At 41.9% G+C, this 13,670-nt stretch overlaps 1 protein-coding gene across 1 annotated transcript in view; it reads right to left on the bottom strand.

The window, feature by feature from the left end:
- The window catches only part of LRRC27 (leucine rich repeat containing 27), a 32,987-nt gene extending 22,570 nt beyond the window's left edge, over positions 1-10,417 (bottom strand). Inside the window, exons 1-4 of the mRNA XM_069797308.1 lie at positions 10,306-10,417; positions 9,204-9,480; positions 8,725-8,855; positions 5,621-5,679 (exon numbers count right to left, since the gene is read on the bottom strand). Coding sequence (XP_069653409.1) covers positions 5,621-5,679; positions 8,725-8,855; positions 9,204-9,416 — 403 coding nt within the window. The 5' untranslated portion in view covers positions 9,417-9,480; positions 10,306-10,417. The remainder of the gene's footprint in view (positions 1-5,620; positions 5,680-8,724; positions 8,856-9,203; positions 9,481-10,305) is intronic.
- Positions 10,418-13,670: the final 3,253 nt, after the last annotated feature.

Raw genomic sequence — 13,670 nt, 5'->3', positions numbered from 1 at the left:
TGATCACTCTGATTTTCTACTTCTAAAATCATTAGGTCTATATTGCTTCTCGCTCCCAGCCTCACTGTTAGCTATTCTTGCCCAGGGAAACAAAGGGCCACCATCTCTTTACGACAAACAAGAGAGGGACATAAATCTTCAGCCTCCCAAGGGCTAATGAGTTCATGCATTTCACAGGCCTGCCACTGCCTCCTACTTATCTCGTAAGCAAAAGTATATGCCGCACAGGTTACACACGTAAAGAGAAGATGACTAGCAGGGTGGAAGTCATCTGTCATGTTCTGCTTACTGTCTGGTGAAATGGGAACAAAGTGCAGAATATGCACAATCAATTTCAGAAATCAGATTTATGGTGATTATTTATAAATTATGTTTCAGAGAAGTAAAATGAAATTAGCAATTTTCCCTTCCTAACTAGATTTGCAAAATTAAATAATACTTTCAGTCAGTTTTGATTCAAACAAAAGCACAACAGTTGAAATCTTAAATCTTTCATAAGATAAATGTACCAAGTCTCTAAAAGAAAGGTAATATCATACTTTGTCCTGACATATATTTTAGACTGATTTATGGTTTATAATAACATATTTAGGAAGTGCAGCACTGAAAGCCATGTTGACAATCTTGATCTAGTGAATTGGAATATATTTTTCATACTGTATTACTGGAGTCAGACTTTAAACCTCCATTCATTGCTTGACTGTACAGTCTAATCTGCCTCATTTTCTACAGGTTGACTGCTTAAAATTCTGACTGTGCCTATCTGCTTTACTCATTACAGTATGAAATAGTGTATTTGCTCTTTTAAAATGTTTTTGTAAAACCTTACTTGCAGAAATGACAAATACATTACTAATAGCACAGCTATTTGATTTTAAATTACCGGTAATTAAAGCTGAAAGGAATGTTACAAAACAAATTTTACAAGGTGATTAACAAATCCATTTGACATTACTTCTCTAGAAATGTCAACTACAGCAACATTGACAAAGTACACTTAAAAAGAAAAAATAAAAACCAGCATGAAAGCAACTGAAGGCAATGAGCAGCTGAAGTAGGTACTGGGGTTCTCTGGGAAGCTGGGGAGTGCAAAGGAGTTTACCAAGCATCACGATGGGGACAACTGCTGGATCCTTCCAGGCACGTTCTCTTGGAAAAGAGACTCGAGACCCCAGGGCAAATGGATTCTTCACATCAAGGAGACAGTATGTGCAACCTGCAACATGTAAAATTATACCACAGCTACACAGAGAATTTACTGTGACATCCTATTACCCCCATGGAATACAGATTTTTTTCCAATTTCACTGAAATGGCAGACAAATGCACTTAAAATGTATTTCTTTCCAACTACCTTCCGATTTTTCATTGCTTATCTGTTTTTTTTAATAAGCAAAGGGTAAGAGCCGACTGGTAACTTACCAGTAGCATAAGCAAAATGGAGCTTTGCCATCCCAACACCAACAAAGTTACTTACTTGAGACTTAAGGAACACTCAGCTCAAATCTCAAAACCGTTTAAAACTTATTTCCCCACCCCACCCCCCAGACCATAGCTAGAACTAGAATTCTCAAATTTTAATTGGAATTATTATTTTGAAATTGAACTCAAATGGAGAACCAACGAAAACCAGAACTGTCTGAATCATTATCCTGAAATTGCACTGAAATTGCAACTGAGGTGATGTAGAGAAATTGAATAGGAATGGGACTGAAAAAGTTATTTGTTAAGATCCCTGGGGAAACATTTAGATGAAAACTGAACTGCACTGCATGTGTACCACATGCTGACTGCAAAACAGATATGTTGTTTTAGTGTAAGTTAAGTTTGAGTGAACAATGCAGAATCAGACTGCCTACGCCTCGTGAAAGGACAAGAGTTCTGAGGAGAGGTCAGAAAAGAGGAATTATGGGGTACCATAGGTCAATGGAAATACTCCAGGCAGACAAACTGCCCCCCCCCCAAAAAAACCCCAAACCACCCCAAAAACCCCCAAAACCACCAAGCACAAAGGAAGAATTACTTGACTACAAACGAAAAACACAACAGACCAGCAGTGCTGTATACGTAATTATATTAGAGTCACATAAGTGCATAAAATTGAAAATCCATGTTTACTGCACAGAGACTGAATACGCTGTTGTGCAATTATTGCTGTTGGTTTTGTGAAGAAATATATCCATAGAGCTCACATAGGACTGTATCACTGTCAAACGAGCAAGCATTCCCAATGCTCTAAACAATCGTATTACTTGCTGTCAATATGGCATTGATGATAAGGAACGCTGAGGTTCAGAAGTTTAGCAAATTGACTGTATGCTAACAACTTAAAAACAAAAGTTTGCTCAGTGAGCTACAATTACCAGAATGCCTTTTCATACAGTCATGATTCACAAATTAGAAAATTACTTCAAATAATCATAAAATATAAACGCAGAAAGGAAGAGCTACATTATTAACAAGAAGAAACAGCGTTGAAAATGCACCTTTTAAAGCATTATTTGGGAATACAATTAGATTTAAAATAGTTTAGTATGAAGAAATTGAATCTATTTTTAAACAGAAATGATCAAAATGAATCACACAAATTACTTCAATATTGGAAAAATGAAATCTCTTTTTTATCTTGCTGAAAACCACTCAGGTTTGAACATGATCTGAAGGCAGTGGGGGAGTTACACAGGACATGCAGCTACAGCTCATGCTTCATGATGGGGCAGGTTGCGCTGACTTCACTTGTATGCCTGGGAGGATGGCAAGTTGGTACTCTATCTTTCAGCATCCTTTTCAAAATCATTTACTCAAGTTTTAAACTGCATCACCTACTGAGATTCTTCATGCTTTAGAATTGCTCCTAAATAATTCTAAGGAACACTTAGGTAGATGCAGCAATAAAGTTATCTACCTCCTACGCAATGCTTTCTTCAGTAGGCTTGAAGAGCTTTGTAACAGTATCGTCATCGCCATTTTACAGCAAACTGAGGCATGGGCAGTCTGGTGACTTACCCAAAGCCAGGTAACTCTCCTGACTTATCCAGCAAGCCACTGGCAGTCCTGGAAACAGAAGGCACATATCCCAAGTTCCCCACAACACTGCCCAACTAGCACACAGTACACTGGAGTTCGAGATAGTTTTTTGAAACATGTTGGCTGGCAATGAGTTTTTCACCTTCGATAATTAAATTCAGAACACATGATAGTTCTACACAAATCAGGTGAACCAGTATAAATGCTCTAGGAACAGCCACAGGTGAATAACAAAACTGTTTTGTTACCATTCAGACTTCTGCTCCCCTCCCAAAGATTTTTCATTCACTGAACAAGTAGCTTTTAACAAAAAAACCCCAACCAACCGACCAAACAAAAAAACCCCCAAAACTAAACAAAAAAAATTTTCAATGAAGGCAAACATTGCAAATTCATTCCACATCTAGGTGAAAAACACACCCAAGAAAATGAAGACTAACGGCTGAGATACAGTTATCACAGATCATCCTCCAAACTCATCTCAGTTTACATTACAAACTTTATGTTTGGTATTGACAATACCAGCATCATAAAACTAGTATTCTACTTACTATGAAACAAGAATACAAAGAATCACAGAATGGCCACTGCAGGACAGTAACTGATGCTGTCAGCATTAGCTCCTACTTTCTTTCTTGACATAGATGGATACGATGGCAAGTGTACAGACAGGAGAGCAACAGGGAAGGGTGGGAGGAAGAGCGGGCTGGGAATTAGCTCACGAAACATGACTTTGTCAGAAAAAGCTGTCTTGTCAAAACATGAGTGTTTTGTAAAAATACACTAGATTTTGACAACCCCCCACAATGTCACAGCACAATTCCCAGGTTGTCTCCCAGCTTACCAGGTGGACTGCTTGGTAATCTCCTCAGGTCCCCAAGACCGGAGAAGCCTGCGATGCAGACTGCCTGGGACCTGCAAGGGTCCTGAAGTCCTGACACACGCAGCTCCACCACAAAATAAGAAGCCTTTAGTAACCTGGATTAAGGCAATCCTTGCATTATGAGTACCATCACCTAGTTAATGTTCAAACCGCTGTGCTGGTCCAGGTCTCACATTGTCCACTACATAAGGAGTCAAGTCTGAAGCAGCTCAGCTACTGTGGGGCAGAGGGAGGCATTGTTCTGCAAATCACGTGTGTATACATACATGCACACACACATATATCTGTATGTATTACGCAGTGGCAATTGTGGTATATATGACTACGAGGTGGCAATGCCATGGACGTACAGGCTCTGTCAAGGGAACAGATCATCCAAAGTCAGGCATGTGGTAGGACAGCATCACCCCAGCACAACAATCCTGCCAGCCTTATCCTTGCAACTTAAAGATACTGAAGTGGATGTGTGCAAGTGATTAAGGCAAATGATACTGAAAGTCCTGCTAGCAGAGCTGGCAGAGTGGACCAGCCTGGCTTGGGCCACCCCTACTCAGTCAGGGTGTCACTGCACCACTTGCTAATGAGCGTATACGTGACTTTGGGAAGCCTGGCTGCAGCCGGCCTCTACAAATATCTCCAGCCATCTGTCATCACTGCACAAAACCTGCCCTGAAAAGCCTGCAGCACTCTTTACCAATTGCTGTGGCCTCAACAAAACCTCCAACCCAGCAGGAATGCTGGCTTCCTTTTTTTAGGTACCTATCATCAACAGAGCCAGGAGAAATGGATAAATGTCACATATGGTAGGAATTCCCTCATCTCAATACCAATCTGGGAAGCCTGTAATGACTGAAGTACTGCAGTAGAAGAGACAGTCCTGATCTAGGATCTGTCCAGAAAACAGCATCATATGAAACAAGTTTTACTGCAGAAAGGCCAGCACACCAGTGGCCCATTCTAGTTTGAGAGACACAAGGATGTTTAAATCAGGAAATGGTATTTTTATTTTTTTTTTTATTCAGTCACTGCTCAGCTCAGGGTAGAAAGAGCAGAGTTATTCCAGGAACAGGCTGCCTCATGTGAAGCAGGAATGGAACAACTAACACCTTTAGCTTGGGCTACCAGCTCAGACAACATCAAATAGGGATAACCCCCGCCCCAAAGCTTATGCTGTGAGGACTCCAAAAGCCCAAGGAGTCCTGACTAGACCATCCCAGGAATCCAGGCAACCTGCTCTCTTTTCCTTACAGACATTTAATTTAGAAATACTTGTTATTCCCAAGCAATAACTGCTAATACAAAAAGAGTCAGTAAAATAAAGTTACAAACTGTAAAGACATCCTTAAGTGTAAGAAACTGCTATAGAAGTTCTCAACTGTGATCAGATTTAGTTATTTATGTCTTACTATGCAGACGTCCGAGATGTCTGAGATCCAAGACATGTTTTTTACTTCAGCCTTACTCAGAGAAACAGTATTGAGTACTTCTGACCAGAACACTAGAGACATTTTAATAAAATTTTCCCCTCTCAATGAAGGCAATCATTATAAATAACATTAGTAACTTTTCCCCCTCTCACAGCACATGTTTGTGGTAAATTAAAACCATTCTTTAGAAAAATATCAAAGTATTTTGAAGTCTAACCACAGAATTAAACACTAAGAGCCAAAAAGTGTCTATGATATATTCAAAAAAGAAGTGAATACTTACCAAGCTCTGCGGGTAGCTGTTTTATAGGATTCCCTTCTAAAAGCAGAGTTTTCAATTGCCTTTTCAATAAAACAGAAGCAACTGTAAGAGCAAAGTTCATTTAATTAAATAGAAACACAAGAATATTTTTCATCCTTAGTTTTTTTTCCTTCTCTTGTTTCCTACTACAGAAAGGACTCCACAAGGCAAATCCACACTTCTCCATTGCTAACATCAGTGCTGGAGAATAACACGCCCCAAAGCTTTCTGGTATGACAATCTGAACTTTGCATTTATGCCCATTTATTATATACTACTTCAGTATTTAGTATTTGATCTTTCTCTGCAAAGCCTGCTTATTGCTTTTAAGTCTGATACTGACTGTACCAATTATAAACACATCCTTTTCAGTTGTTTATAATTTTGCTGAGCTTCAACTGTTTGGGTTGTCGAGTGCGTTCCTCAGGCTAAATTTGAGCTAAAACTGCTCAGCCATTCTTGATAATGAGATTAGAAAAAAAGATGCCCTATTTGTATTTAATTTTGTCAACTTCTTTTTTTAAAAGCTCTAGTGTTCCTATTCTTGGAAGCAGCCTAGAAGCTTGGCATGGATCATATACGACATATATGGCATTTATGTCACACATAAGATAATATTTTTTTAATCAGAAAAGTCTATGCTTCTGGAAAAGTGTCAGTATGCCCACGCTCAGAAAACAATTGGTATCGCTTAGAAAGTAAAATGCCCAGACGTGCTGTATACACTGCTGTTTGGAGCGGCTCTGATGGGACCTCTGGGGTACTGCATGTTTAGGATACAGGGACACTTTGACCAAATGCAGGGAGGGTGTCTCTTTTTCCCCTTGTAGCACGCAGCTGCTGACCCCCAGGCAGCTGTGAAATGGAGACTATACAGAAACCATACTTCACCCATTTCCTAGTTTTTGACTGCTTCATTTTGCCATTTTGATAGCATTCTTTTAAATAGCTTTTAATATCCAGCAACATATCAGATCAAATGATATTCTATTGACAAGGTTCTGGTTTTATTTACTAGTGTTGCAATTTGACTTGTTTACTGTTAAAATTCAACAAAACAAACAAGAAGAAAGCTTGGTAGTTTCTGTCATAATATTTCTTTACCTCTAGTAAAGAAAAGAAAAACAAAACAAACATTTTGGCAGCTGTTCAACACCAGATTAACATTTGTGGCAATATTTTAATACATTCCAATTCAGTCAAAAAATGAAAGCACTGTCTCAATGTTCTCATTTTTGAAGTGCAATATGCAACTGCATTTAAAGCAAAGAACTAAGTGAAAGCCACAGGAGATTCTAGACTCCAAAACCTGAATTCCGCTGCAGTTGGAGGTGCCACAGTATGCTAGGGTGATCCCACTGCCTCAGAACCCCTCAGCATTTATGGCCCTGCGCACGGAGAGCTGAGGCCCTGCAGCACAGCAAATGCTCATTCTTGCCAGCTCTTACCTGAATGCAACGTCTGCGGCACTGATGATGTGGAACATGCCCTCAGCTGATCCCTGCCCAGCTGCACATCCAGATCTCACAGAGATTTCTAGAGAGAAGTGTTAGAGTGGTACCTTCCCTCCCTGCACGTCAGGCTAGATGCCATTTCCACAACTGAGGCAATGTTTTTGTTTGACCTGAGAAACTCTAATCAGAGTATCTATTAAAATCAGTGAAAAGATTCACGAACAACTGGAATGGTCAATCAATCAGGCCCCAAACTAGCACAATGTTTCAATGAGTCTCTGCTTTTAATGGAAACTACACTTCCGGCTACTTCTAGAAAAGGATACCCAGAGAACATCTTAAACTACAGCTTATGCTTCAACATGTAATAAGGATAAAATGAAACTAAGTAATATTCAGTGAATATTTCTGACGGGCATTTTCTAAAAGCTAAGCTGCTGTTTGAAGTCAGTGGAAAAATACAAACACGATAAAGCATAATACATGTAGGGACCAATGACTGACATTATTTTCAAGGAAGATGTACACAACACAGAGAACATCTTAATCTCAACGGATTTCAACCACTCGTACAAATTCACAAGCCATGTTAAAATACTGTAAGTCCTGTCCAATTTAAAAATAATTCATGAAAGCTGTATTTAAAGGATTTTAAAACATCATTAAACTTGACATTTTTGAGCTATTTTTAGAGGCATAACCTTTACTGTATTTTTCTAATCACAAGTTGAATATATAATGATTCACAAACAAGTGATGTTAAAATACCTTTAAGCACCTTGTTTCAAATCACAAGATGCCATGATTTATTTATTTATTTTTTTAATTTCTGTAGCATATATTATTCAAGTGTTGCCTCCTTTTCTTCCTTACTCACTCTTCACAGAAAGGTTTCTTTTAGAACCACAACAAGCAAACTGTCCCATGTTGGTCTTTTTTTTTTTTTTCCTTCCAGTAACAAAAGAATTTCTTTGTTCCTGTTAATTACCATATATTGTGATTTGTGGTCTTCCACTTCTGGAGTGAGAAGCAAAGAATTGTCCAAGGACAATAAAAAAAACACCGGCGAGAAGTTAGTTTTGGTGATCATGGCAATGTAGAAGCAAGTGCACTTTTCAGGGTCACAGCAACATGGTGGACTTTCTTCCTCGCACACTCCGTCTGAATCAGTGACAGCCAATTAATCCTTCCAACAGTTAATACCATGTCAGAGAACCATCAAAACCAGATTAATGGGTAACATTCTTTGACTAAACTGTCCTTGATCGTCACTTTGGAGCGACATGAGGTTTGTAACTGTGGGTGCCTGTTTTTACCTCCCCTACCACGCTGTAAAAATAGTCACCTACAGTTCATAAAATGAAAGTGTTGCAAAACTTTCATGCAAAGACTAACAGGTCTTACATTTCTCAAGATAAAAGAGTTTAGAAATTCACTATGTAATATTAATTGGACTTTTCAGTTCATCTGAGTTTTAGTAAAAAAATTAAGCTTATTTACCACTCTCCTGCACTGAGGTCAACGCCAAATAAAAGCATATAAAAGTCTGGCTGTTACAATGAAATTACAGTAAAGACAAACAGAAGACAAATACAATTGTTATTAAATTAGCTGTATGACCAATGATCTTACCTGTGGTAACCGATTCCAGGGGGGAGAGCTTTAATCTTGTTATACCGGAGATCCAGCCAAACAAGATGTGGCAGCTTTTGAAATAAATCCTCAGGAATTGTTGATATGACATTTCCTTCCAGATGAAAGTACTGCCAGAGAAAAACATAAAAATGTTTTAAATCCAGAAAGAAAGTGGCCGTTCCTTGGCATGCAAAATGTTGACTGTGAAAACCGTAAACTGCTCTATGCTTTTATGGAAAGAACACTATTAAAGGGGATTAAAGGATACACAACTCTGTAAATTACACATGGAAGCGATTTATTTAAAGACTTTTTCTTAAAGGAAAAAAAAACCAAACAAACCCAAAACCAGAGATTAAAGATCATAACTAAGAATCTGTAGCTTTTCCACTCATCTGATAAAGCAATGAGCCCTGAACTGCTCTGTGCTGTACTCAAGCCAAAGGTATCAGAACTACTCATAACAAGTTACTCACCTTTATGCTGGGCAGTCTATATATTTCCTTAGTAAGATGCTTAACATTTTTTCTGCTGACATCAAGAGTACTTGAAGATGATGACAGACACTGTTCAACAGCCTTCCTGATCTCTTTTGATGAATTAGAACTGGACAAATTTCTCTTTTTGAGATGTTTGGCTCCAAAATCATCACCGCTGCCATTAAACTCTTTAAAATAGCTGTCATCCATTTGTCAGCAAGCCTGGAATACCGTCTCAGTATTTCAAACTGATCAGCCGAAGGCAAGTCAGGAGCTGAGAAAAACAATAACGTATTTTGGAAAGAGCATACATGATGCAAGTTTCTTTTTTTATGTTATTAATTTGCAGGTTATCCCCAGCACTATGTACTCTTTGTATGACACAAAACAGTCAGAGTGTTCTTTATAGACATACACACTTATAATAGCGATACAATTTATCATAATATGTATTTGAACGCATAGTAAAGAGGAAAAATCACCGACTGGCCCTTGCGGCTACGTTTTCCCCACATCACATCATGCGTAGGCTTGGCAGAAACACCGACACGCCTATGCGCGTCAAATAACCTCCCTTCTGACAGCACACAGTCCTGCCCTCTCGGACTCCCCTCATCACCACCTCCATCCCCCCGTTCTACTAGCTCCAATACGGGCACTCGTGACTGACCGCGGTCCCTCGTCGGGGTACGGGGCGTAGCGAGGTTTTGGGGAGCCTTCCCAGCTCATCGGGAAGGACGCGGGTGCTGTAAGGGCCTCGGCTGCTTCGCCCGCGCTGGAGCACGGGCCTCCCCAGGTGCTGCGGCCTTCCCTGCCCTCCTTTTCCCCAGAGTTCAGCTCAGAGCCGCTGGCAGCCTGACGGGGACGACGGCCGCCCGGTTCTCCAGCGCCCAGCAAACCTACGGCTCCTCGACCGGCTCCCGGGAGGGCCTCCCTGGCCCTCGCGACCCCAGGGCCGGCGTGCAGCTCTATCCACCCTACAAACCAACCAACGCAAGGGGAAAAAAAAAAAAAAAATTCCATTCTCGGTTGCAGTCCTTCTACCGATTTTAGCCCGCGCTAGGGTCCTAGCGAGGTGCTCAGCCGCTCTCCCTGTTACCTCCAGGCCCCAGAGGGCTCTGCCTGCCCGACACACGCCGCTCCGGTGACCCTCGCCCGCGCCTCGGGTCTCCAGAGGGGAGGCGGGAACGGCGGCGGGCCCTCGCCCCGGGACGCGGCCGCCGCGCTGCCTGCGGCTTTTCCGCGGCGCCCCGCGCCGCACGCAGGCGCGGCACCGGCCCCCCTCCGCCTGCAGGAAGCCGCCGTCGGCTCCGCGGACCGGGCCGCGGGCGGTGGGAGGCGCCGCTCGGCCGGGCCCGCGTCTCCGCGACAACGGGCAGGCGGCCTCCCGCGCCCCCCCCCCCCCCGCCCGGGGCAGGGGCACAGCTGCCGCCCGGCGCGGGTGTCCAGGGCTGCCGCGCCTCGCTGAGGGCGGCCCCCGGTTCCCCCAGCCGGCGGGGTGTCCGGGGAGCAGAACCGGGGCCGGGACGGACTGGCCCGCCGCCTCCGTACGTGGGGAACCGCGGGGCAGCTGCTGGCCTGGGCAGGGCCTCCATTTGCGGTGACTGGAATGGAAACCCTCACACTACCCGAAAGGGCCCTGCAGCATCTCCGGCCCAAACAGGTAAACGCACGTTGTTCAGTGACTAAACAGAAGTACCTGCACCCTCCGAGCACCTGCTCGAGCCTCCAGCAGCCTCACGCCGCGCTCCCCTGCACGTCGTTGGCTGGGCTTGGTGTGGGGGTTCATCTCCTCGCTGCTGGGTCAGCCGCCCAAGCACAGCGCTCCTCGCCTTCTCTCAGAGGCCGCTTCTAAAACACTTCCCCCGCCTCCGTTTCCCATTATGACTACTTACTGGTTTGTCTTCCAGGGCCCACATCCCTCACCCAAATTAAGCAGCTCTGTCGGCAGGTCTCCCTGTTTGGGGAAGTCCCAGGGTGGGTGCATCCAGAGGAAAAGGCAGGAGCCTTGGAAAGAACCCTCCCGGCAGCACAGCCCTGTCAGGGACGGTCGCTGGCTCTTGTTGAAGTGGCAGCGTCCCCACAGGGCCTCTGTGCAGTGGGGTGAATAACACAGAGATTCGCCAGGGGTTGTATCGGTCTGAAATAAAAATATGTTCTTAATTAGCATGATGGTAGAAATCCAAGACACAGAGTACTTAATCTTACAAATCCAGATAATTATGTTCCCAGTGACCTGACCAAGTTTGATCAGTAGCATTACTAGGGTTTAAAACACACAAAATTAAGTTCCAGAGTTTAGATAAATGATTTTTTTCTCCTGACATACTGTGCTTAATAAGTGAAATGAGAAAACAAAGCTATTTTAGTGGGATTCCTTTAGAAGCTATTTCCTTACAGAAGTTTTTGGGTTTTTTTTTTTTTTTTTAATTCATAGAAGAGAAACCAACACATTTTATTATAGTCTGTAACCTCAAATGCATATTGCACTCCATAGGAAAGAGCATCTCACTAACTGTAAGAACTATCACATGGCAAAATACACAGCCTTGGCAATTATATTTTGAGGCAAACAAGTAAATTTAGAATTGTTCTCACCTTGGCTCACTTGGAACAATCCCCTCATTTAGGAACTTCTCACCTCCAAAGACTCTCTGGACAGGACCCCCTTTTGTAGTAGAGCATGTTGAACCCTGAAAACTTCCATTTTATAGGGATTTTGGGGAAAAAACCCAACAAAACACAAACAACCCCCAAAACCCCCCAACAACAAAGAAAACCCTGTTGTCCTGCAGTGACCTACATTACTGCTGTTTTCATGGGAACAGTTGGCTTAAATGCATAACTAAATAGGCCTGAATCTTCACATTTCTTTTGTTACAGGGCCACAAGCTTCTGAAAAATACACCGTTACCAGGGGTCAGTAAGACAAAGCACCTATTCCTCAGCCTGAACACACCTCCACTTTGAAAATAAAGATTCTACTAATTAGACTACTGTTGCTGATTTTAAGAAAAAGCAGGTATGACTAGTTATTTTATTATGCTTTTCCAGGAATAGATTTTCTTTGAGGCTACTTAGGTGATTAAATCTTAATTATGAGCAATGTTTATAAACCAGAGGGCAAAATTTGTGGAAAATTAAAAAATGGATCAATGGCAAAGCTGTACTAAAAGAAGTATTGCTTTGCATTTGTTTATGCAAAACCAAAAATATTTTAGGATAATTTATTTAAGATTACGTAAGAAAATACATTAGGATTGAAACCAATGACATAATTCCATTATTTAGAGAGGGGATTATTTCAGCTAGTTTTGATCTCAGCATTCTGTTTAGAATTCTGTAACACAGTAGCAATGGAGAAACACTTTCATAGGCATTTCAGAGAGAAAGTGAATCCGGAAAGATACCCGACTTAAGTAAATCGTCTTAAAACAGGAGTTTCAATGCGCCTTTTTCAAATCTGGTTGTCCAGTTCAGCCTCCTTGCTGAAGCTTGAGTTCTCTATGCAGCATCAGCACAGGAGCATAATACTGTTTCTGTAACATAACAGCATCTAGGAAGATTTTATCCTAATGAGAAGGCAAAAAGAATTAATAGATCAAAAGTCACTAAATATATCCCTCAATAGGTTCATTTTACTTTTAGTAAGCCAGAGTTACAAGCTTCAGTTGCAAAGCAACAGCCAGTATGCATATTTCAAGCAATATTCTCTATAGATCATTTCTGATCTTGGGGGATAACTGGGGGTTTCAGCTTTTTGTATTGGGAGTTCCCTCCTAGAAGCAAAATCCACCCAGGGATTGAATGTACAAAGAGAAAACCATGCAATTGCTGTGCAGACAGAAATATCCCAAGGGCAGGCTGCAGTAACAGCCTTGTCCAAACGTGGGGGGATCTTGACCCAGCATGTTGAAATGCAGTCAGATCGCCACCTGGAACAGTCATCTTAGCACTAGCATTTCACAGAGAAGTGATGTCAGAACAAGGAGGAACAGTGATGGCCAAGAGCTTGCATGGGTTTGCTGAAGACCTACATTTGTGTCTTTTGACAAACATAGAACCTGTCTGGACATTAAAAGAAGATTTTCCCATAGGTGTTAGGTTTTTTGGTTGGTTTTTTTTTTTAATCCTTCAGCTGCAGTGACACTAAAAGACTTCATGATGGACCAAAGTGATTGCCAGATTGTCTCCAAAGATGTATCAGTCTCTACTTTTGGACTCAGCTGGTTTGCTGGGTAGAGAAAGGAAGTGCCATGTTTCATTTGACTGAATCACAAGTTTTTTTATTTTTTTTCCTTTTCTTTTAAAGGATACCAATCTCGGAGAAGACCAAACTTGGGCTCTGATCTCTTGTCAGGTTCTAAGCTGTTGAGTCTTCATACAGAGGGCTCAGAATCAAATATTCTGGGGTGGACACTGAATCAGAGCCCTCCCTCATCCCCAGTCCTGGTTTCAAAGATG

Source organism: Haliaeetus albicilla, chromosome 11 (genome assembly GCF_947461875.1).
Source record: "Haliaeetus albicilla chromosome 11, bHalAlb1.1, whole genome shotgun sequence".
Taxonomy (NCBI): domain Eukaryota; kingdom Metazoa; phylum Chordata; class Aves; order Accipitriformes; family Accipitridae; genus Haliaeetus; species Haliaeetus albicilla.
The sequence above is the reverse complement of the archived record's forward strand: the minus strand, read 5'-3'. Positions and strand labels throughout refer to the sequence as shown.